General features: G+C 37.1%; 4 protein-coding genes across 5 annotated transcripts in view; 2 read left to right on the top strand and 2 right to left on the bottom strand.

Moving 5' to 3' along the window:
* Nucleotides 1–320: 320 nt before the first annotated feature.
* On the bottom strand, nt 321–2,699 carry LOC101743869 (ribosome biogenesis regulatory protein homolog). The gene is made up of 5 exons (XM_004921917.4): nt 2,147–2,699; nt 1,750–2,022; nt 1,299–1,518; nt 653–915; nt 321–527 (listed from the first exon to the last, which is right to left on the bottom strand). The coding sequence occupies exons 1-5, from the start codon at nt 2,293–2,295 to the stop codon at nt 374–376; spliced, it is 1,059 nt and encodes a 352-aa protein (XP_004921974.2). The 5' UTR covers nt 2,296–2,699; the 3' UTR covers nt 321–373.
* A 418-nt stretch (nt 2,700–3,117) lies between these two features.
* Nucleotides 3,118–6,745, top strand: LOC119630813 (DNA excision repair protein ERCC-6). The gene has a single exon (XM_038021339.2). The coding sequence runs from the start codon at nt 3,835–3,837 to the stop codon at nt 6,643–6,645; it is 2,811 nt and encodes a 936-aa protein (XP_037877267.1). The 5' UTR covers nt 3,118–3,834; the 3' UTR covers nt 6,646–6,745.
* Nucleotides 6,746–8,552: 1,807 nt separating this feature from the next.
* LOC101744017 (dual specificity mitogen-activated protein kinase kinase 6) lies at nt 8,553–12,087 on the top strand. Its single transcript, XM_004921920.5, has 3 exons — nt 8,553–9,217; nt 9,592–9,757; nt 10,364–12,087. Exons 1-3 carry the CDS (start codon nt 9,156–9,158, stop codon nt 11,138–11,140), a joined length of 1,005 nt encoding a protein of 334 aa, XP_004921977.3. The 5' UTR covers nt 8,553–9,155; the 3' UTR covers nt 11,141–12,087.
* A 1,348-nt stretch (nt 12,088–13,435) lies between these two features.
* The window catches only part of LOC101741898 (transmembrane protein 94), a 40,873-nt gene continuing 33,354 nt past the window's right edge, over nt 13,436–20,954 (bottom strand). For both annotated transcript variants that reach the window (XM_062673273.1, XM_062673274.1), the window contains 7 exons: nt 20,740–20,863; nt 19,065–19,187; nt 18,406–18,573; nt 17,625–17,901; nt 16,945–17,038; nt 15,236–15,412; nt 13,436–13,685 (listed from right to left, as the gene is read on the bottom strand). In XM_062673273.1, the coding sequence (XP_062529257.1) occupies nt 13,613–13,685; nt 15,236–15,412; nt 16,945–17,038; nt 17,625–17,901; nt 18,406–18,573; nt 19,065–19,187; nt 20,740–20,863 (1,036 nt within the window). In that variant the 3' untranslated portion in view covers nt 13,436–13,612. The remainder of the gene's footprint in view (nt 13,686–15,235; nt 15,413–16,944; nt 17,039–17,624; nt 17,902–18,405; nt 18,574–19,064; nt 19,188–20,739; nt 20,864–20,954) is intronic.

The following is a 20,954-nucleotide window of genomic DNA, read 5'->3' as shown; positions in this document are numbered from 1 at the left end:
CTCAGTGCAGAACAGTGCTTCGCAGAACCTACCGCCGGATCGGAAACGCGACCCGGAAACGACCCGCGACGCGAAAAGATCCGACGAGAAACTCTGTGACTTGTGTCTGTGGGTTAATTTACTCGCCTAGCCCTGCGCCGCAAGCGACAGTTTCGACGAGAATCACTCGATACGAGAGTATTGGAGACACCTTGTTCTTTTAGGCCACGACGACTTCACTCTTGTTACGTTCAAAACCAAACATATTTTTCGATTTAAAACAATGAACGCCTCATTTTTAAGGGTTTTATTAATAGTTAAGGAAAACAAAAAAACAAGTGTCAGTATTTTAGTTTTTATTAGTAATACATTCTGTAAGGCTTATATCATAGTTCTATCTCCTTTTCCGTCCAGTAGATTTCTTATTTGGTGCCCTTTTTCCCTTTCCTGCTTTAGGTTTCTTGGCTGAGAAATTTGTTGCATTGCCTTTACCTTGAGTTTTACGTTTTCCTAAGCCGGGTTTCATATTTTTCTTTTCGTGTGATCTCCTAATGATAATACAAACAATAGAAATCAGCTCATTTACTTCGAAGTAATAAAATAAAAACTTTAAAAAAAAAATTCTGATTATATCATTTTCAAATTTACAATAAAATAAAAATAATTTACTTACTTGACTTCCTCTTCATTTATACTTTTCGCTACAGCTTTATCCATATCAATTTTTGGCCTCTTACTCAGTATATTATCAAGTAGATTCAGGTTGTATTCTTTTTCTGCTGCCGGTGTTGGTATAGGTGCTTTACGTTTCCTCTCCTTGCCTGGGATTAGCTCATGTACACCTTTACCGCGTGCTTCTTTCTCTTTGGGTAATTTATCTTGGAATTTTCCAAGAGAAGCCGTTGATGCTTTTGCTACACTTGCTGCTGTGGATAACTGGAAAATTATGAAAAATAATTGTAGATTTATGCATTCATATATTTATAAAATCATTTAAATTATTATCTTTAAACAATAATGTAATGGATAAGCAAAACAAGATGAATGTAATAGTTTAGCAATAAAATTGCAACAGTTAAAAAGTTGTAGTATATCTAATTCTAACTTAATTACAAACAGCAAATGCTGCTTGGCTGTAAGAAAGATCAGGTATGCTACTTTGAGATCATCTAGAATAGAAAAAGGAAAATTGTCCTTTCATTGAATTAGACATGTATTTATTAAAGTATACTATTATCATTGTATAAGATGTCTAATTTGAAACTGAAAAAGGAAAAATTATAATTCAGTACAATATATATTTTTCTACTTGATCCTACCTGTGTGGCAGAAGCTTTATCTGAAGTGACAGGAAGCCCCACCCTTGGTATTTTAACCTTTTTGGCTCTAGCGAGATTCTTAAGTCTCTGTAATTCATTCTTTGCAACCTTTTCTGATTTTTCACCGGCTTTCTTTTCATACATATCTGTCATAGGATCTAAATTCTGTGGGACTTCTATAAGCCAGTTCTTCTCTTTTTCAGCTGCAGTTTTCTTGAAACTGATGATACAGAATTATATAGTCAATTATAGATATAGTTGATTGCCGACAATAATAAACGGACAATGTGTTTTACAACATCCTGGCTATTGGTTTGACTATAAAATACAGATTTTAAAATGATGATATCAATTTTTAATTTCTGCCTAAAAACTTTTGTAAATAAGGTTTTTATGGTTTGTGTTTATAGTTTTCTAGACAACTTTCATTATTCTACTATTGAAAACTCACCCATATAAAGGAACCCATTTCTGCAGCTGTTCATCCCATTGAAGTTTGTCTTTCTTTTTCTTATTAATACCCTTGGCTTTTGCGAACTCTTGCCATTTAGTTAATGGCTTAGGTACAGGCACTGGCTTGGCTCGGGGTAGGATTGTCGTAGGTTGTGGCAATCGAACTACTATGGCCTCTTCGATTCTTTCAGTGGGAAGCTCCCATACTTTATTCAGTAGTAGCTGAGCATTGTCACGGGTCAATGCAAGTAAATATGAATCTTTGTTTGTCCTAAACAACACATAAAATCAATTTAATTTGATAACAAAACATGTGCTGTTAACTAAATTTATGTTTAATCCTGAAATTAATAGTGACTATGCGTTTGCTAAAATGAGATAAGATGAAGACTTACTTCAGCGTTTTTATGTCCAAATCGTTTGTGTCAGAGGCCAATAGTGAACCTAGGTCGAATTCTAATTCCAAATGTTTTTCGACCGTTATTGGTTTATATTTATCTGCTTTCTTTTGTTCCCTTTCTAATATCTCATTTACAATATCCATTGTTATCAGAACACTTCCTTTTTACACATTAGAATTAACAAGCTTATTTGACTTGAGCTAATATTTTCCTTGCTTTACTTTTGTTGAAAAATAACCTCAAAATGTATTTTTTTTTTACAATTTAATTACATATATTTATGATTTCGTAGTTTTCTGGGCAACCACGTTTTGAACTCTGGCATAGATAATAAATATTTAACACATGTCATCATATTGGTAGCTTATTGTAGTAGATAATCTATGCACGTAGAATAATTATTTTAGAATTTTTATGTACATACATATATATTGAAACGATGGAACTCAAGTTCATTTTTATTTTATAATCTATAAATATTTATGTATTCAGTTCTATTACCGCGCATCACTGTACTGTACAGTAACTAAAAGGTGTAGGGGCTTCGTTCCCTTTGTATCACCAGCGAGTTAATAAATGAAGATTATGGAGCATGTCCAAACAGGAACAGGTATAGTGATATAAAGTATAAACGAAATGTATTATGCATAGCCCTCTACCAAGGTTTAATGATAGATAAGACATAAACATAAACGTTACATAGTAACTTTTTAATAATCTGTAACTCTGCCTCAACACTCGCGTATGACGTCGCACTGTGAAGAAACACCATGATCTGCGCCAGAACTGTGTCCCTCCACACTCACAAAGCTTCACAGCTCAGCCTTGTTCGCGATTATGATCGACGACGACGTGATTTCTGCTGCTGCTGTGTATTCTACATACACTTCACTTTCTTTCTATACAATCTATAGCTCGACTTAAGTGATTCTTTATTTTTCTTTAACTCTGACTCAGTTACAGGTGTATTTAAGATAGCACTTATGCGTGTCCAGGCATCATGAACCTTATTCTCATTTTTGTGGTCTTGATGTTTCGGCTTAGGTTTATGGCAATAAATGAGAGTCAGTTCCAGATCATTATTCCACCATTTATATTAGGATCAATCACCAACGCACGCATAACCACTCTACGATGTCCTGTACGCTACTGCGGTAAGCTGCGAGTGTGGATACATTCACGTTCGCGTGCCGCAAACCCTTTGTCGCGGGCCATAAAACCGACACAGATCGGGGAGCGACGCGCGAACGAGAAGGCGTGAACAACATCTACACTCGTGAATTCGCAGTTGTCGCGTTCGCGCCGCGAGTGTAGAGCCGACTTGACGCAGAGTAGGAAGGAATACCGTACTATAGCCATATTAGCCATGGAGTTAATAAGTTCAACTCTAGCTCTATGATTGTAGCCATAGATTATACACTTAAATTGTAGCGTAACTAGCGTAGCATTATAAACTCTAAAAAAAGAAAAATATCGCTTAACTGACATTTTCAATTAAAATAAATGTTTTAATTATTCTAATGCTCGTAGGATTTGTTAACTTAAGATTAAGTAAGATTAACTTGTTAAATTAAAGATTAAACACTTAATATTTGAGTTTAGTTTATTATTGTGTACAAAAAGCAATAAATACATTACCTAAATAAACTGAATTTCAATGTCAAGAACTAAAACTAACCCAAATGGTGGACATAAACAAATATTTAGAAATGCAACTTGAATTAGCGAAAAAGCAAATTGAGAGGAAAAATAGTCAGAAAGAAGATGTATCAACTAAAAGCAAATCTGCTGCTGATTACATATCGCAAAAACAGGCAAAGACTCTGTCAAAATTTCCCCACAATCAAAAAGTAGATGTAAAAACTACTGTGACATCAGGGACTTCAACTGAAGGACACCTCGATGACATCGATTTTGTACCTTCCGATGAGGAAGACGACAGTATCCATAATTTTCCGCTTACTGCGTGTTCTTCTCGTACCAAACAGAATATAAACCGAATTGTTGACGACGGTGATATTAAACAATACAATTTAAGGGTAGAGGTTTGGCGTGAAGGATTAAATACTGTGAAAAGCGGTACATATGAAGGATGCACGTTAACCGCTGACATACAGTACATCCTGGATGGTAATAAAGATAGCGATGAAATGCATGAACTCCAGAATGGTCTATTAGTACCAAAATATATTTGGAAACAGTTATATAAATTTCAAAGAACTGGTGTTAAATGGCTTTGGGAGTTGCATCAAGTGGATTCTGGTGGATTGTTAGGTGATGAAATGGGACTTGGTAAAACAATACAAGTCATTGCATTCCTAACTGCCCTTTCAAAAACCAATTTAGGATCATGGGGTGGTCTTGGTCCGAGTATCATTATCACACCTGCAACAGTTATATATCAATGGGTATCTCATTTTCATTATTGGTGCCCCCTGCTCAGAGTAGCTGTACTGCATCACACTGGCTCTCATGCTGGTAATCACCATAAACTATTAAGGGATATACACAGTGCTCATGGAATCTTGTTAGTAACATATGCAGGCATAGTAAAGTATCATAAAGAACTTAATGCTTATAGTTGGCATTATTTAATTTTGGATGAAGGACACAAAATACGTAATCCTGATACACAAGTAAGTAAAATTGTAAAAAAAATCCAGACACCACACAGATTGTTAATAACAGGCTCACCAATGCAGAACAGTTTGCAGGAACTGTGGTCATTATTTGATTTTATGAGGCCAGGTTTGTTGGGGACATACAATGCATTCATAGAACACTTTGCAGTTCCAATCACTCAAGGAGGCTATGCTAATGCTACTGAAATACAGGAAGCTACTGCCATGGAAATAGCTATTGCTTTGAAAAATATGATCACTCCTTACATGCTGAGGAGAACTAAGGCTGAGGTACAAGGACATATCAAACTCCCAGAAAAGAATGAACAAGTTCTATTCTGTTCTTTAACACAAGAGCAAAGAGATCTTTATATGGGTTACCTTATGAGTAATACAGTGAGAAGCATCTTAGACAAAGAAAATAAATTTGGAAATCCATTAAGAGCGAGGCTACTAGTGGCTCTGTCAACGCTAAGGAAAATATGCAATCATCCTGATATTTATCTCTACGAAGCTCAAGAAGATGAAGAACAGATAGATGAAGAGATATTTGGCCATTGGAAGAGATCTGGAAAAATGACTGTTGTTAATTCATTACTTAAAATATGGAAAAAACAGGGACATAGAGCTCTCATATTCTCTCAGTCAAGAGTAATGCTGTGTCTGTTAGAACAGTATTTACAAAATCAAGGCTTTACATACCTCAAAATGGATGGTACAGTTAATGTTGGCCAAAGGCAAAACTTGATTAAAACTTTTAATGATAACACTGATTATTTAGTTTTTCTTTCCACAACTAGAGTAGGTGGCTTAGGTGTAAATTTAACTGGAGCCGACAGAGTGATAATATATGATCCTGATTGGAATCCTGCAACAGATGATCAAGCAAAGGAAAGAGCATGGAGGATAGGCCAGTCTAGAAATGTAACAGTTTATAGATTGTTGTCAGCTGGGACTATAGAGGAAAAGATTTATCAGAGGCAGATATTCAAACATTTCTTGAGTAATAAAATTTTTGTGGACCCAAATCAAAAGAATTTTTTAACCACCAGTACATTACAGGGACTGTTCACTCTTGAAGAGCTTAACCGTGAAGGAGATACTGAAACTGCATCAATTTTTAAACATACCAAAATTATCAATAAAACCAATAAGAATGATAATGACTTGGATATTTCATCTAAAACAAAGTTAGAAGCCATGAAAAGATTAGCAAAAGAAATAAGTAAAAAAATATCAAAAGAATCCATGAAGGGAACACAGGAAAGTGATCCACGTGAAGAATATAAAAAGAAAAGAGAACAATTATTATGTCCACCTAAAGTGGAAGAACCAGATATTAATTTAGTTGATGATAAAATAACCAATGTAGCTTTTGAAGATGTTTTGTCAGAATTAGATATTGTAAAAATGCATGCAAAGAAAGATTATGAAGAACAATTGTTGAAAAGTGTACTAGAAGATAATGAACAAGATATTAAAGAAGTAGATGAAGAGAAACCTACCAACATTGACAACTCTCAACTTGAAACTAATGAAAGTACTGTAAAAGATATTAAACAAAAGCATAAAAAATCACATAAAATAAAGCGCAAAAGAAGATTATCATCTTCCATTGATGATGGACTCAAAAATTTAGTAACTGTAAAGAAAGTAAAGAAAAAGGATTATAGTAAAAATGAAGTAAAGAAACAAACTAATGATGATGACTATGTGTTAAACAAACTTTTTGCTAAAGCAGCAGTGAAAAACGCGTTACAACATGATGTGGTAGTTGGTTTAGCTGAAAGAGAAAAAAAACATAGATTGAAAGAAGAAGCTGCTAAAAGAGCTCGCAATGCGGTTAGAGCTGTTAAATTTTCATCAAAATAATGTAATAAAAATGATTACATCTGTGATATTTCAATATTTTACCGCCTAAGTAAAATAGTAATTTATAAGATTAATAAATTTAATTGATATAATAAATAAACTGTAATTTCATTCATTGCCTTGTTAAATGAATTTGTAGTATTCTAAAGTGTCATTGTTGAAGCCACTTTGATACTATAATTTAAAATTTGGAAATCCAGTTTTTTTTTCGTGTAAGCAATGTCTATGATATTATATTGAAAATATAGTAAAAACTGTATTTTTAGTGTTAGTCAGTTTTTTATGGTGGGGATTGATGGGAACCCTGTTATGGAAGATGTGTTTGTAACAAAAATTCTATGAATGATGTTTTTTAAGTAATTTTTTTTATGAAAATAAACCAATTGGATGAGTAATCAATTAGATTTCAATCTAGTAAGGTCACAAAGCTCTTGATTTACTAGGTTATCTTTTAATACAGTTAATTCATAGACCTATATAGTAGGGACACGACATATTGTTCTATACGTACAATTGCTTATATAAATAGCACCCATTTTGAAGGCACATACATAAACATATATCTATCTCGTTCTTACTCAGCACTTTAACTCGCAGGAAAACAATATAACAGTATTTCAGTGCGTACATAAAATGAAACATGAATATACGTAAATATCTCCGTCTCCGTCTAATGAGGCCGAAAATCCGCCATGTTTAGCGCGCCAAATGTCATTGTCACGTCAGTTCGGCCGTCTGTTTTGGGTTGTACATTATTTATTGACTTTGATATCGATTTAATATGATTGATTATATAAAATTTCATAATTTATTATGCTTAAAACATACAAAAATAATAATTAAAACGTATTTTATAGGATCTCAAGAAAGTCGATGCCCTAAAACTATTATTTATATGTATTTAAATTCATTATGGAGCCCTCATCCGAAAAATCCATTTTTCGGTCGGAATCTATTGATCATGACACTAATCATAAATACCACTTTAAAATATGTCATCAAAACATATTTAGACATTCTGTTTAGATATTTCGGGAAAAAGGCTACCGACAAAATCTCTTCGGAACTATTTAAATAAAATAGTTTTATTCCGCAGTGAGTAAAACACTATTGTAAATTTGTTAAATATTTAATAATTAAGTGATTTTAGAGAGGAAGTCACAAGGAATGACGTTTGTAATTAATGAATAAATGTTCTGTAAGTGTTTTTTTTTCACGCGGTCCCTTGATAAGTTTAAAATTTGAATCACTCTCAAGCGAAAGTGATTCAAATGGTGCGGCGCACCTTCCTTGGGGTGCGCTGTGGTAGTATGTTACGGACTTTAGAGTCAGCAAAACAATTAAAATAGATTGTAATAGTCTAAGAAAAACACGTACTCAAAATACGATAACATTTAGCATGCTAGAAATGGGCTGATGGCTTTGAACTACGCCATATCTTTATGTTTTGCGACAAACGACAACTTTATAAAATCAGTGTAGCAACTTTTAAAAATCATCATATCGTTTACTTGGCAAATTCGAAGGACGAACTTGTCTTAGATTTCACCCATCTAAATCATATCATATTTGCACATAACAATATACCTACTTACTTCCCATTAAAGTATAAATTCTACAAATAAATAATACTCAACAATATTTAAAATAAAATGAGCCAAGAACGTTTATCGATAAAACCTGATAACATTGAAATCTTTTGTACAGCACTAAAGCCGCTATGTTTTGTGGCCAGATGACGTCACACTGGCACGAAATTTTGGTTGACGTTTCATTTCCATAGGTTTCCTACTTCATTGAGTTAATTACACTTTTGCAAAAAACGGTACCTTCTAATTGACTATCATGAAAAACTTGATATCGGTATGTTCATGTATTCATGTTTTCTTTTTTAGTTATAGTAACGCGATTAATAGTAGTTATAGTAGTTTTAAGGATATGTTTTGCATTGGGTATTTAATGTTATTTCTGCTTGGAACATCTAATAACGAGGCACATTTACCATGTGTTAAAGTGTGGCAAAAAAAATAAAATTGCTGGCTTTTTGGGCTCTTTTGAGATATCCATTACTAATTAGTCTCAATAATCTTCTAATATTTTACTGTGAGAAAATTTCATTTAATATGATCTAAAAGGGGGTTGTCTTAAATCACATCATTTCCTTTCATTTGTATGGCTTCAAATTTTTAATCCAAAATTCAACGTATGATCTCCATTTCCTTTGCCTGACCAATGGACAAATCAAACAAAAAAAGAAGTGGTTTTGGTACATAACTTGTAAAAAATAAATTAAAATACAAAAAGATATCCTTCATCGAGAAGTTAATCGTTTTCATGTAACTATTATTGCATATATTAATGCATTATGTACATTTATCATATAATTGTGTAACTCGTGACTTAGTTACAACCACGGATCCTGGTTATCAAATCGTTTTGAAGGATATTTAATTCGATTATTTAACAAAACAGACAGCTGTGAGGTTAATACGGCGAGTACTAACGGAGAGATGTCGAGAAGAAAACTGCCGCCCCCGGGCTTTAACTTCAAGACTCAAACGGAACAAGTTGTGTAAGTACCGAGTGCATATCGAGAGTTACGAGTTGCTTCGTATATAATAAAAAAATATTTGTCATAAACATAGAGGTACCCAATAGCACTCTCATTTCAGGACCAAAATACAAAGTGATAACAGAAACATGAATCTTTAAATTATTTTAGGTCTTTTAGTTAAATTAAAGTACAGATTAATATAATAAATTTGAAAATGTATATTTGTGAATAAATTTACTATAATTTTAATTCTGAAAGCTATGTTATTGGATTACCAAAATTATTATTATAGTAACTATTCTAAGTGGCTATTCACTTAAACTGTATTTGTTAACAATTAATTTGTTGCCAAAACTAAATCACATTGTAATCATAATTTTTCCAACCCCCAGGACTCCACCAGGGAATTTAGATAAACAAACAACAATTACAGTTGATGATCGAACTTTCACTGTACATGCTGATGATTTGGTAAAGATTTGTGATCTTGGCCGAGGAGCATATGGTATTGTTGAGAAGATGCGCCACCTACCTAGCAACACCATTATGGCTGTTAAGGTAATGATTCGGAAGAAGGTTGAAAAAAAATCATCATCATTCTCCTGCCCTTCTCCCAGTTATCTGGGGTCAGGGCGACATGTTTTCTCTTTCCATACTCCTCTATAATATACCATTTCTTTGCTTCAGATTAAAAAGATAATAATAATTATAATTTTTGTTTATTTTTTGCATAGTTGATTAACATGCTTATGGCCTACCTGGTGTTAGCAGTTACAGGAGCCTATAAATGCCTCGACTTAAATGTGGCACTTTGGGACGTATATTCTAAAGTCTGATTTGTATGACTGTCCCATTTTCATTCATATTTTTGGTTTTTGTCAAAAATTGGCACAGCAGCGAAACCTATGTTAGCCCACAAAGAACCTGTACCATCAGCAATCAAATGTTACATAATGTCATTATTATGCCTCCAACCATTAGCATTGCATTATCTTAATAATGTAAAAGATTAAATATCAACACTGATCAACACAGTTGATAGTTCAACCACAAATGGCCATAAAAATTGATCATCTCCGTGTTTTACTTATCTGTGCTTTCCAACAACTCTGAGTGACATGACATGATTACCTTTTCTACATTATTTATTATTTAAAATTCCAGAGAATCACAGCCACATTCAACAATCAATCTTTGGAACAAAAACGTTTGTTAATGGATCTTGATGTATCAATGAGAGCAAGTGCGTGTCCGTATACAGTACATTTCTACGGAGCAATGTTCAGGGAAGGGGATGTTTGGATTTGTATGGAAGTAATGGATATGAGTTTAGACAAATTTTACACAAAAGTCTACAAAAATGATCGTACCATACCTGAGAATATTCTTGGAAAGATAGCATTTTCGGTTGTTAGTGCTTTACATTATTTATACTCCAAACTCAGAGTCATACATAGAGATGTGAAACCATCAAATATATTGATCAACAGAAAGGGTGAAGTGAAGATGTGTGACTTTGGCATTTCTGGTCATCTGGTAGATTCTGTTGCAAAAACAATTGATGCTGGCTGTAAACCTTATATGGCACCAGAACGAATTGATCCAACTGGAAATCCTGGGCAATATGACATTCGAAGTGACGTGTGGTCTCTGGGAATATCCATGATTGAACTAGCAACAGGAACTTTCCCATACAACACATGGGGCACACCTTTCGAGCAACTAAAACAAGTTGTTAAAGATGATCCACCAAGGCTTCCAGTGGGAAAATTTTCAAACGAGTTTGAGGATTTAATAGTGCAATGCTTACAGAAAGACTATAGACTCAGACCAAATTACGATGCATTGTTAGTGCATCCATTCTGCCAGGAACACAGTCAAAAGGAAACAGATGTTGCATCTTTTGTTCAGGAAATATTAGATATAGCAGACAATGCTTAGTTGTAGCATCATAATAGTACACCTATAAGTACAAGTGTTTAATAACTAACATTAATGGTAGATGTTTAATGGAATAATTAATCGATTATAGTTTAAAAATAATCGTCATTAACAATTTAATTTGTCAAGTAATACTTGTCTGATGAAAGTTTGCCGTTACTTTAAAGGTCACGTTAATTAGAAGCAGTGACAAAAAATAATCAATATCTGATATATCCGTTTATTGGTCAAAGAAAACTTGTTAAATTTGGAGATGAAATTAGGATTGAATTAGTATGAATCCCAAAACATTGTTGAAAACGCTATTTAGATTAGTTTACAGAATGAGTCATTGTTAAGATTGGAATGTATTGGTATGCACAAATGCAGAGACAAACTAAACCTGAAAAATATGGATTCATTACAAAAAGTTTTATTTTAATACTTTATTATATATTTATTTCATGAGTAATTTCTTTATATACGTATTATTAATTTATTTAACAGGTATGAATTGTGTACAACATAATCGGCCATTTAAAATTATTATTTTTGCGGCCATATGAAATTATTGTGCTGTGAAACTGTCGGACAAGTTAATATTATTCATTAATTTGTTATTAAATTTGTTGAGAGTGCTGAAACCGTTAGCGCTTTCAAGTGCTCGTATTTAAAAACAATCTGTGGCGAATTGGTGTATTTAAAAAAAAACCCTATTAAATTGTCTGTACTAATTTATTATTCGTTAGAAGTGCGTTATACTAAAATATCGAAGCAGGAAACGGTAAACTCGATGCAAGCAAGTACCTAATAAAGCTTTTGAAAGCGTCAGTTTAAGCGAGATGTAGAAAGAGTCATGTAATCATTGATTAACGTAGTGGCGAGATGTGAACTCAAATAACGACTGTTTATAACTATTTACATCACAAAATAATTATATTAGTTTTAATAAAAAGATATGTTTTTAACGAATTTTGTTTCAGTACATTAAACCTTATCCTTAAAAAATGTTGTAATACTCTACTCCATAAATTATTGTGATGGTATTAAGAAGCTCCTAAGAAGTAACTATCTAAAGAATTATCACCAGTAAAGAGGTTTCGGAAATGATATAAAATTTTCTGCGACTTTCCAACGACCACCTGACGGTGAGCGATTGTCGTTGCTCATGGACATCAGACAGCTCACGAAGCCAGAGTCACAGACTTACCGCTAAGTATTCTCCGTAAAATAAATGTCGTTGATGAAACGAAATTTGCTGTAGTATAGAATCCACGTCATCTCGGATCCTCCCGATCCACTAACGGTGCTTTTAGGTACTTCAAGCACCGGTCACCGTTCTCGTCGAACCCGTCGCTTACAACGAAGGGCTCGACGAGTAAATTAACCCTCAGACACAGCCCATTGAGTTTCTCGCCGGATCTTCTCAGTGGGTCGCGTTTCCGATCCGGTGGTAGATTCTGCGAAGCACGGCTCTTGCTAGGGTTCGTGTTAGCAACGTCGTCAGGTTTGAGCCCCGTGAGCTCACCTACTAGTTACGGTTACGCTGATATAGCCTCTCAAGGCTATCAGCTTAGGTAGGAAAAAAAAGAGAGCTGTAGAATGACTTCTTAAGCTTGCGCCAGGGCCTGCGATGCGGTCCGCGTTGTCGTCATCGCTGTCGTCGCCGAACATACTGTGGAAGAGCAACCGGTGTATCGGAACACCAGCGGCATAGCCCAAGGCCGCCATACCGCGGACCCGGCGCGGTTGGTCGTCGACTATCGCCTCGGCGACCCGTCGGTCGGGCGTCCTCGGGGTGGCACCGCGTCTCTGGTTGTAGTGTTGACCGCGGGAACCAACTTACTCTGACCGGGTTCTGACCCCGGACGGAGATCGGTAAGAGTGTAGGGGAGTCGTTTAGTGCGGTAGGGCCCTAAGCCGTCCTTGGGCTCGTAGTCTGCTCCCAAATTCTGCAGATCGTCAAGTACCACATACCCCGCGCGCTCCCTAGGCGAGGGGAACTCGTAGGAGGTTTGGCCCCCGGCCCGAAAAAAGGGCGTATTGCATACTTGAATTTCAAATCTGGTACGCTGATGCAATTGAGGCTTCCACGTAATGTCTCAAAGTAAACAACTACAATGATGTAGTGATTATAAATTATCTGTGGTATCTTTTTACTTATCACCTTAAATGTGTAAACTATATTCATTTAAGACAATAAATCCTAAAATAACAACAAAAAACAGTGTTATTGGTACGTACCTTTGATTTCCTAAGGCGTGTCAATATTATTAGGCAATCCTTTTTTGTTGGAAACCCCAAAAAAGTCTCAAATCATCATTTCAAAATATTTATTTAAAATCGTCAAAACATCGTTATGTAAACTAGTAAAATAAGTACAAAATAGGTACTAAAGTACACAGTCAGTATTCCTTAAAAACTATTCGTATCGGCTTGATTAGGAAACAGCTTACTCTACTAAAGCTAATTGACTAGACGTAGCAGTCGAGTTTAGAATGGAGAATTCATTCCCAGTTTGGTTCCGAAGTCGAGACGGGCGCGGCGTTGATTCCGTTTGTCTGCCCTGAAAAAAAAAAACAGTTCGATAGAGATTTAAAATATGGAGGGTAGATGTAAGAAGAACCGTCTCTGTGTGTAATAAGTGTCCGTTAAAATCTGCTAAATAAAGGTGGCGCTACTGTAGCAACCGGGTAAATTTAAAAAAAGGGGCTGAAAGTTATTAGAATAAGATAGAGAAATAAAAAAGGACGAAAGAGCTGTACGCACTACAAAATCACAAAAAGTATTTTATTTACACAGCAATAATTTTAGGTTATATTAACAAAATTAGTTTGGACTACGTAAACATGTGAGGTCTTGTATATTGCACTGTCACTAATAACTACTCTAGTCATTAAATATATTAAATTTCCTAACTCAGCATACTTCAATCAGTTAACAACTGCTCAATTCATATCATACCCTGTGCCTATGCTAGCGCCATTCTGGAGGATTTTTGAACTGTTATTTAGTGCTGCAAGTGGGACACTTTTTCAAGCTTCTCCCATATGAGACGGCTCCCCTTACCTCTACCCTCTATAGTTTAAATTACGATTAGCATAAATTTTATATTACAGCGTGACGTCATCCGTCAAACCGGCTTTGCTTGGAGAATTTATTTATTGTTCTACCGTCCACTGGAGCAGAGTTCTCATTTAGAATAAGTGTCCGGGGAGCATTTTTGTCACGGCTCAGCAATTAAATTCTCTTTTGTGTTTCCCAAAATATCAGTGTGCTTAGCACGAGTTTTTTAACGTTCTCGATAGCGTAAAAGTTAACTCAGATTTGTATGCAGTTGGAACAGCGCCCCTAGCGGCTAACGTAGGCAAAAATTCCAACTCCATACGAATCTGAATGAACTTTTACGCTATCGAGAACGTTAAAAAGCTCGCACTAAACACACAGTTGCTACATCTCGAGAATAATTGGTAATGAACCGAAACACAATTTAGTGGAAGAGTCAAGAATAGGCCGGGAGAACTTTTTTTTTATTGCCTAGATGTGTGGACGAGCTCACAGCCCACCTGGTGTTAAGTGGTTACTGGAGCCCATAGACATCTACAACGTAAATGCGCCGGCCACCTTGAGATATAAGTTCTAAGGTCTCAGTATAGTTACAACGGTTGCTCCACCCTTCGATTACTGCTTCACGGCAGAAATAGGCAGGGCGGTGGTACCTACCCGTGCGGTCCTACCACCAGTAAAAAAAAATCGGTTGTCTGTAAAGTCGGTTTACTGACGATAGTTGAACGTGACAACGTCATAAGAAAATACTGATGGAATGGTTTTCACTGAACTTCATGCTTGACGAAAACATGTAAATGTATTATTGTATAGCAGCTGTCCACGCGGATGCATCGCTCACTCAAGTAGGTAGCAGAGAGAGACAGATGTCGAACGCTGTCGAACGCGGAGGTCGATTGTGCCTCTTTGTCGCTCGTTGCACGCTCTCGCTTGCACTTCAAGTCTTAAATGGAACGCCTCAATGAGTCATGTTTTTCGTGCGTGCAGCCGGCTCCATCGAATGATAAGACGTTGTCACGTCTAAACGTGTACGTTAACGTGGGCACTGACTTGATCTCCTGCCACTTGATGAGCTCGTTGAGCGCGAGCACGAGCAGCAGCGAGGCGGCGTACGCGAGCAGCAGCGGCCACGGCACGCGGTACCGCAGCGCGCACACCGACCAGCGCGCGCACGACCCGTACGTGCCGCTCAGCATCACGCCGCTGAACGCGCACTGGACTACCAGTCTGCGGGAGTGCGGAGCGGTTAGCCTATGGCCGGTAGCCATTATACACTGATTTACTGATGATAGGACGTCTTGTGAGTCCGCGCGGGTAGGTTCCACTACCCTGCCTATTTCTGCCGTGAAGCAGTAATGCGTTTCGGTTTGAAGGGTGGGGCAGCCTTTGTAACTATACTGAGACCTTAGAACCTATATCTCAAGGTGGGTGGAGCATTTCCGTTGTGGATGTCTATGGGCTCCATGGTGAGCTGTGAGGTCGTCCAACTATATAAGCAATAAAAAAAAATGTGTCACTTACGACATTTTCAAGATAAGCCTTGCATTAAATCTATCGGTACTTTAGATCATATCTTATTTTTACTTTATTTTATTTTATTTATTTGGGTACCAACATGTTATACATAAGCACAGAACATTACAGCTATCATATACATTGATTTCACACTAAATGCTAACACAATTACAGGTACCGACTGCGTGCATTGAAAAAAAAGCGGTTCGTTGTATAAAAAAAACTATATATAACATTACATGAAGACCTTACATTATTACACACTTACTACCAAATACGCTATTACTTAATTGAAAGAGCTAATAGAGCAAGGTTGTAGTCGCATTCTTTCTGGAATACGCTCAATGATGAATGCCACTATATTGTTTACTAACTAACACAACATCCCGTTCCCAGTTAATATGAACTATCCCTTAACATTCCCTAATCCTGAAGTTATAAATGCATTAGCTTATTTTATTTCCCGCAATAACATTAAAATGTAAAAATATTTACAATTTTTCTCCCGTTCTCATTCTTCTCATCTGCTATCATCTATCTATATCACTGATATTCTATCTACCTGACATTGGCAAAGTCATTCGTGAAAGAAGAGACTCGAGCCATTAAATAAATAAATAAATAAATATTTACTAACAATCACGCCACGTTAACTGGTCTCGTGATAAGTTCGTAAAGAACTTGTGTTACAGGTACCAGATAACGGAAATAAATGTAAGATTTTTATTATACACATACATATATTTAATATACATCCATAACCCTGGAAAATACATTTATATTTATCATACAAATATCTTCCCTTGGCGGGATTCGAACCCGCGACCCCCTTATGTAGTGACCATGTCACTTACCACTACACCAGACGGCCGTTTAAATTAAAAAAAAGCCTTGCATATATACAAGTTCCGAACAACAACATTTGGACCGGTCATCGTTCTCGTCGAACCTGTCGCTTGCGGTGAAGGGCTCGACGAGTAAATGAACCCTCAGACACAGATCTTCTCAATGGATCGCATTTCTGATCCGGTGGTAGATTCTGCGAAGCACGGCTCTTGCTAGAGTTCGTGTTAGCAACGTCGTCAGATTTGAGCCCCGTGAGTTCACCTACTTGTTAGGTTACGCTTGTCACCTACTTGTTAGGTTTAAAAAAAAAACGCTGACATACCCTCTCAAGCTAGCTTTAGGCCACGACGACTCGTTGACATTGTATTGAATTAATTAAGTATTGGAATATAACTCACAGAACGACAACAGTGATGGTCCACGCCCGATTGGTCCAGAAGCCACGTTGCCATATCGACGAGTAGCGATGGACGAATGATAATGAGATCACAACTGCAAACGAACACGATATTGTAGAGATTATAATATTCAAAACACGAACTCGAGTTTCGGATAAAATAAGAGATTTTATTAATCAAAAACACGTTTATAATCAACATTTTGGAGGACAAAAAAAACATATTCATCGTACTAACGATGTCCTTATTCTACAATGTACCTCACACTATTAAATGCCATTTATTAATTGCGTTAGAAAAAGTTGCGTGACTCCGGTGAAGATTAATGAAGTGAAACCCTTGAGGTTTAGGTTTAGGACCGCTATTTGAAAGAAAGAAGAAAGAAAAGAAAAAGCGCGTGTGTGTGTGTGCAAGTCACACACGGTAGAAGTGAAAATTATAAATAAGATATAGATATACTGACAATCCCACTACACAGGAGCATACATATGGACAATGTTTAGTAGACGATAGTGGGGATGCTACGAAGAGGCGGAACGTCTAATGTGTTCTATCTCATTCTCTCGCCGGCGGAATCCTATACATTTATGTGTTTGTGTCTCTATGGACTTATTTTTTCGTTTCATCTAGTTTGAAATCACAACGATTCTAAAGAAGTTTCACTTAAAAAAACCACTCACTTAAATGCAAAGTTATCAAAGCGAGCACGATATGTTGGGTCAAATAGAATCCGTCGTAGAAGTCGTCGCCCCAGCCGTGCCAGCTCCTCGCGGTGAGGTCGTGGCTGGGCGGGAACGCGCCCACGTTCACCGGGTACACGATCCAGCACGACGTCGCGTTGGTGGCGGCCGCGATCTGCTCGCAGAAGCTGCGCAGCGTCAGCCCGTACAGCACGAGGATGGAGACGGCGGCCGGCACGAACTTGCACGCGTAGCACCAGAACACGAACACCGCCATCTGTCGACAGCGGCGAGACAACGTGTCGTGTACTGAAGCCGTATCCAGTCGCCGGAGTGGGGCTCTGCTGCGCTAGGTGTGTTCACAAGCGAGACGAGTTCCGAGCTCTGTGTGCTTAGTGCGAGTTTTTTAACGTTCTCGATAGCGTAAAAGTTAACCCAAATTTGTATGGAATTGGAACAGCGCCCCTAGCGGCAAACGTATCCAAACGTTCCAACTGCATAAAACTAGTGGTGGTGGAGTCCGCACGGGTAGGTACCATCACCCCGCCTATTTCGGCCGTGAAGGGCGGGGCAGCCGTTGGAACTATACCGAGACCTTAGAACTTATATCTCAAGGTGGGTGGCGCATTTACGTTGTAGATGTCTCTGGGCCCCGGTAACCTCTTAGCTCGTCCACTCATCTAAGCAATAAATAAATAAAAGATTAGCGCAAGATGGAATGCGACAATCCATCACCATACCACATACGTGCTGGCGGGTATTTAGTTGCGTTGTGCGGTACCTTGAGGTTCAGCTGATGGTCTGGCCTGGTGGCGGCGCGCTGGGAGAGCGCGGGGTGCGGGGGGGCAAGGGCGAGCGCGCCCGCCACGTGCGGCACCGACACGAGCCCGCACCACGCCGCGCCACCCACGCTCAGCGCCAGCGGCAAGAACCCGCACAGGGAACCTGTCTAAATACCATCTATTCTCTGAGTTTACTGGCGGTAGGACCTCTTGTGAGTCAGCGCGGGCAGGTACCACCACCCTGCCTATTTTTGCCGTGAAGCATGCGTCTCGGTAATGCGTTTCGGTTTGAAGAGTGGGGCAGCTGTTGTAACTGTACTGAGACCTTAGAACTCATATCTCAAGCGCATTTACGTTGTAGATGTCTCTGCACTCCAGTAACCACTTAACACCAGGTGGGCTGTGAGCTCGTCCATCCATCTAAGTAATAAAAAAATACATGGGGGATAGAAATGGCATAACATGAAAACGCGTTATAAAGGTACTGCGTTATAGGGGGGATTACTGTAATTATAATTTTTTTTGACTACCAATACTTGTTGCGACAAATCACATTACATATAATACACATTACATAAAGCTCAAGACACTTCTATAAAGTATTTAGTCGAACACAGAAGTTGATCTAGTTAGTCTAGAAGTACAAACACACACTAACCTGTAACAGGGCTATGAAACAAACGCTACATATCCAGAACTGGGTGCAGTTCCACAGGCACGTCATGAAGTGACGCGACGTCGTTATTAATGTGAACAGTGACAGATCCGATTCCCGCGTCATCTAAGACACAAACGAATATTTTAATTCACAAGACCCCCTAGGTATATGATGAGCGCGAGGCCTCTCTCTACATCATCATTATCATCATCATCATCAGCCCACAGCCGTCCACTGATGGACATAGACCTCTCCCAATCTACACCACAGAGCCCGGTCTTCGGCTCTCCTGATCCACTTCTGCCGGTCACTGTTGGGAGGTCATCGCACCACCTAGCCAGGGGGCGTCCCACGTTACGTATTATATATTATATAGCAATATTTAATAGTCTATCTTAAAATTATTCTTATTTCTGAGTTCATTACAAGCAAATCGCCAAGCATAGGCCTAGCTAAATTTTACCAAAGTAAGCAAATACAATCATTTTTGAAAGCATTTTTAAAGTAAAATTTATAGCTTTTTTTTTTCAATACAACTCTGAAATAACCCTCGATTGAATTATAACCAATTAAAACTTTGTCGATTAAAAGTTTAGTTCAATCAAAACAATAATAACTAAATGGTATATTTATTTAGGCAAGTGAGTCAAAAGGATAAATATTATATTGGACCGTCTAAAAAACTTTCACTTTTTGTACTTACTCCTTTACAATAATTCGTCAAGGGTTGGTTACGCCACTTGTTTTGCAACTAATGGTAGGGCATAGCGGCATGCAAGACATATAATAAATTAGTAGAAACAGTATAAAAATATTATGCATAAACTATAAATAACTATAAAAATTAGTTTATAATGTATTAACTAAGCTAGTGTGGATTGAGAAATAGAGGTGAGGAGAGTGACTTGAACTAGCTTACTCATGCCATTAATATTGACATTGCTAACATTAATAAGGTACCGATTTTATATTTATCATTTTTCGAAAAGATTTTCATGTTGCTCAAATCATAGATATCTGTGATCAAAACTACTGTTAAGACAGATAAATTAAAACAAATAAAAGCAACTATGTCCAAATAAAGTTAACGCTATTTATACTGCGCAAAGTTAATAAATATTCAAATATTTAATATGACTAAAGCTTATTTTAAATTTGTAAAGCTCTACTTTCATTATACAAAGGGTAAGCCTCGCTAAGCACAATATGAAGTATAAAGTACACAGTCAATTTTCAAATGGACGAGGTTACTTATCTGGAACTATGGGGAGTTGAGAAAAATGCCTAATATATTTATATGAAATGTGAAAACGAAATTAAAAATCAAAATCATTTTCTCTATTTCTAAATTATTGATTCAAAAAAAAAAAAAACACCCTGTATTATTTCATAACAGGCAGTGTCCATAATAAAGATAACAATATGAAATTTTTTTTTTATTGCCCTTGTAGGCAATAACAAAACGGTCCACCTGTTGGTGAGTGGTTACCGTCGCCCATAGACTTCAGCAATGCCAGATGCAGTGCCAAGCCGCTGCCTACTACTGTGATACTAGGCAAACAATAGCAAAGAGTTTATTCTCATCTTAAATGTTATTTACTTCTGAAGCCAGTTGAAAACATCACCCTGTATATTCAATTGATTAATTTTCTTAAAAAGTACATAGTGAACTCACCGACAAAGAACAGGGGACCGAATTGAGTGCTCTAGCTAGGTCGATGGGACCGATGCAGGAGTCGGGAATCAAGTACGGTTGCATCTTTTGGCACAGTACCGGATATAGAGGCTCAACCGCGATGCTGGAAATCGTTTATTTATTATGAGGTTTTATTGGTGCAGTTAGGACCACCCCATCCAATAGACACAGCCCAGTGAGTTTCTCGCCGGATC

The sequence above is a fragment of the Bombyx mori genome, chromosome 17 (genome assembly GCF_030269925.1).
Source record: "Bombyx mori chromosome 17, ASM3026992v2".
NCBI classification, from domain to species: domain Eukaryota; kingdom Metazoa; phylum Arthropoda; class Insecta; order Lepidoptera; family Bombycidae; genus Bombyx; species Bombyx mori.
This window is presented reverse-complemented; position numbering and strand designations above follow the sequence as displayed.

Coding starts and splice junctions, on each gene's coding strand:
- LOC101743869 (XM_004921917.4), bottom strand. CDS start 2,295: ATGGATATTGTAAATGAGATATTAGAAAGGGAACAAAAGAAAGCAGAT. Junction 2,023..2,146: donor TTGGACATAAAAACGCTGAA/GTAAGTCTTCAT, acceptor TGTGTTGTTTAG/GACAAACAAAGATTCATATT. Junction 916..1,298: donor ATAAAGCTTCTGCCACACAG/GTAGGATCAAGT, acceptor ATAATTTTCCAG/TTATCCACAGCAGCAAGTGT.
- LOC119630813 (XM_038021339.2), top strand. CDS start 3,835: ATGGTGGACATAAACAAATATTTAGAAATGCAACTTGAATTAGCGAAA.
- LOC101744017 (XM_004921920.5), top strand. CDS start 9,156: ATGTCGAGAAGAAAACTGCCGCCCCCGGGCTTTAACTTCAAGACTCAA. Junction 9,218..9,591: donor ACTCAAACGGAACAAGTTGT/GTAAGTACCGAG, acceptor TCCAACCCCCAG/GACTCCACCAGGGAATTTAG. Junction 9,758..10,363: donor ACACCATTATGGCTGTTAAG/GTAATGATTCGG, acceptor TTAAAATTCCAG/AGAATCACAGCCACATTCAA.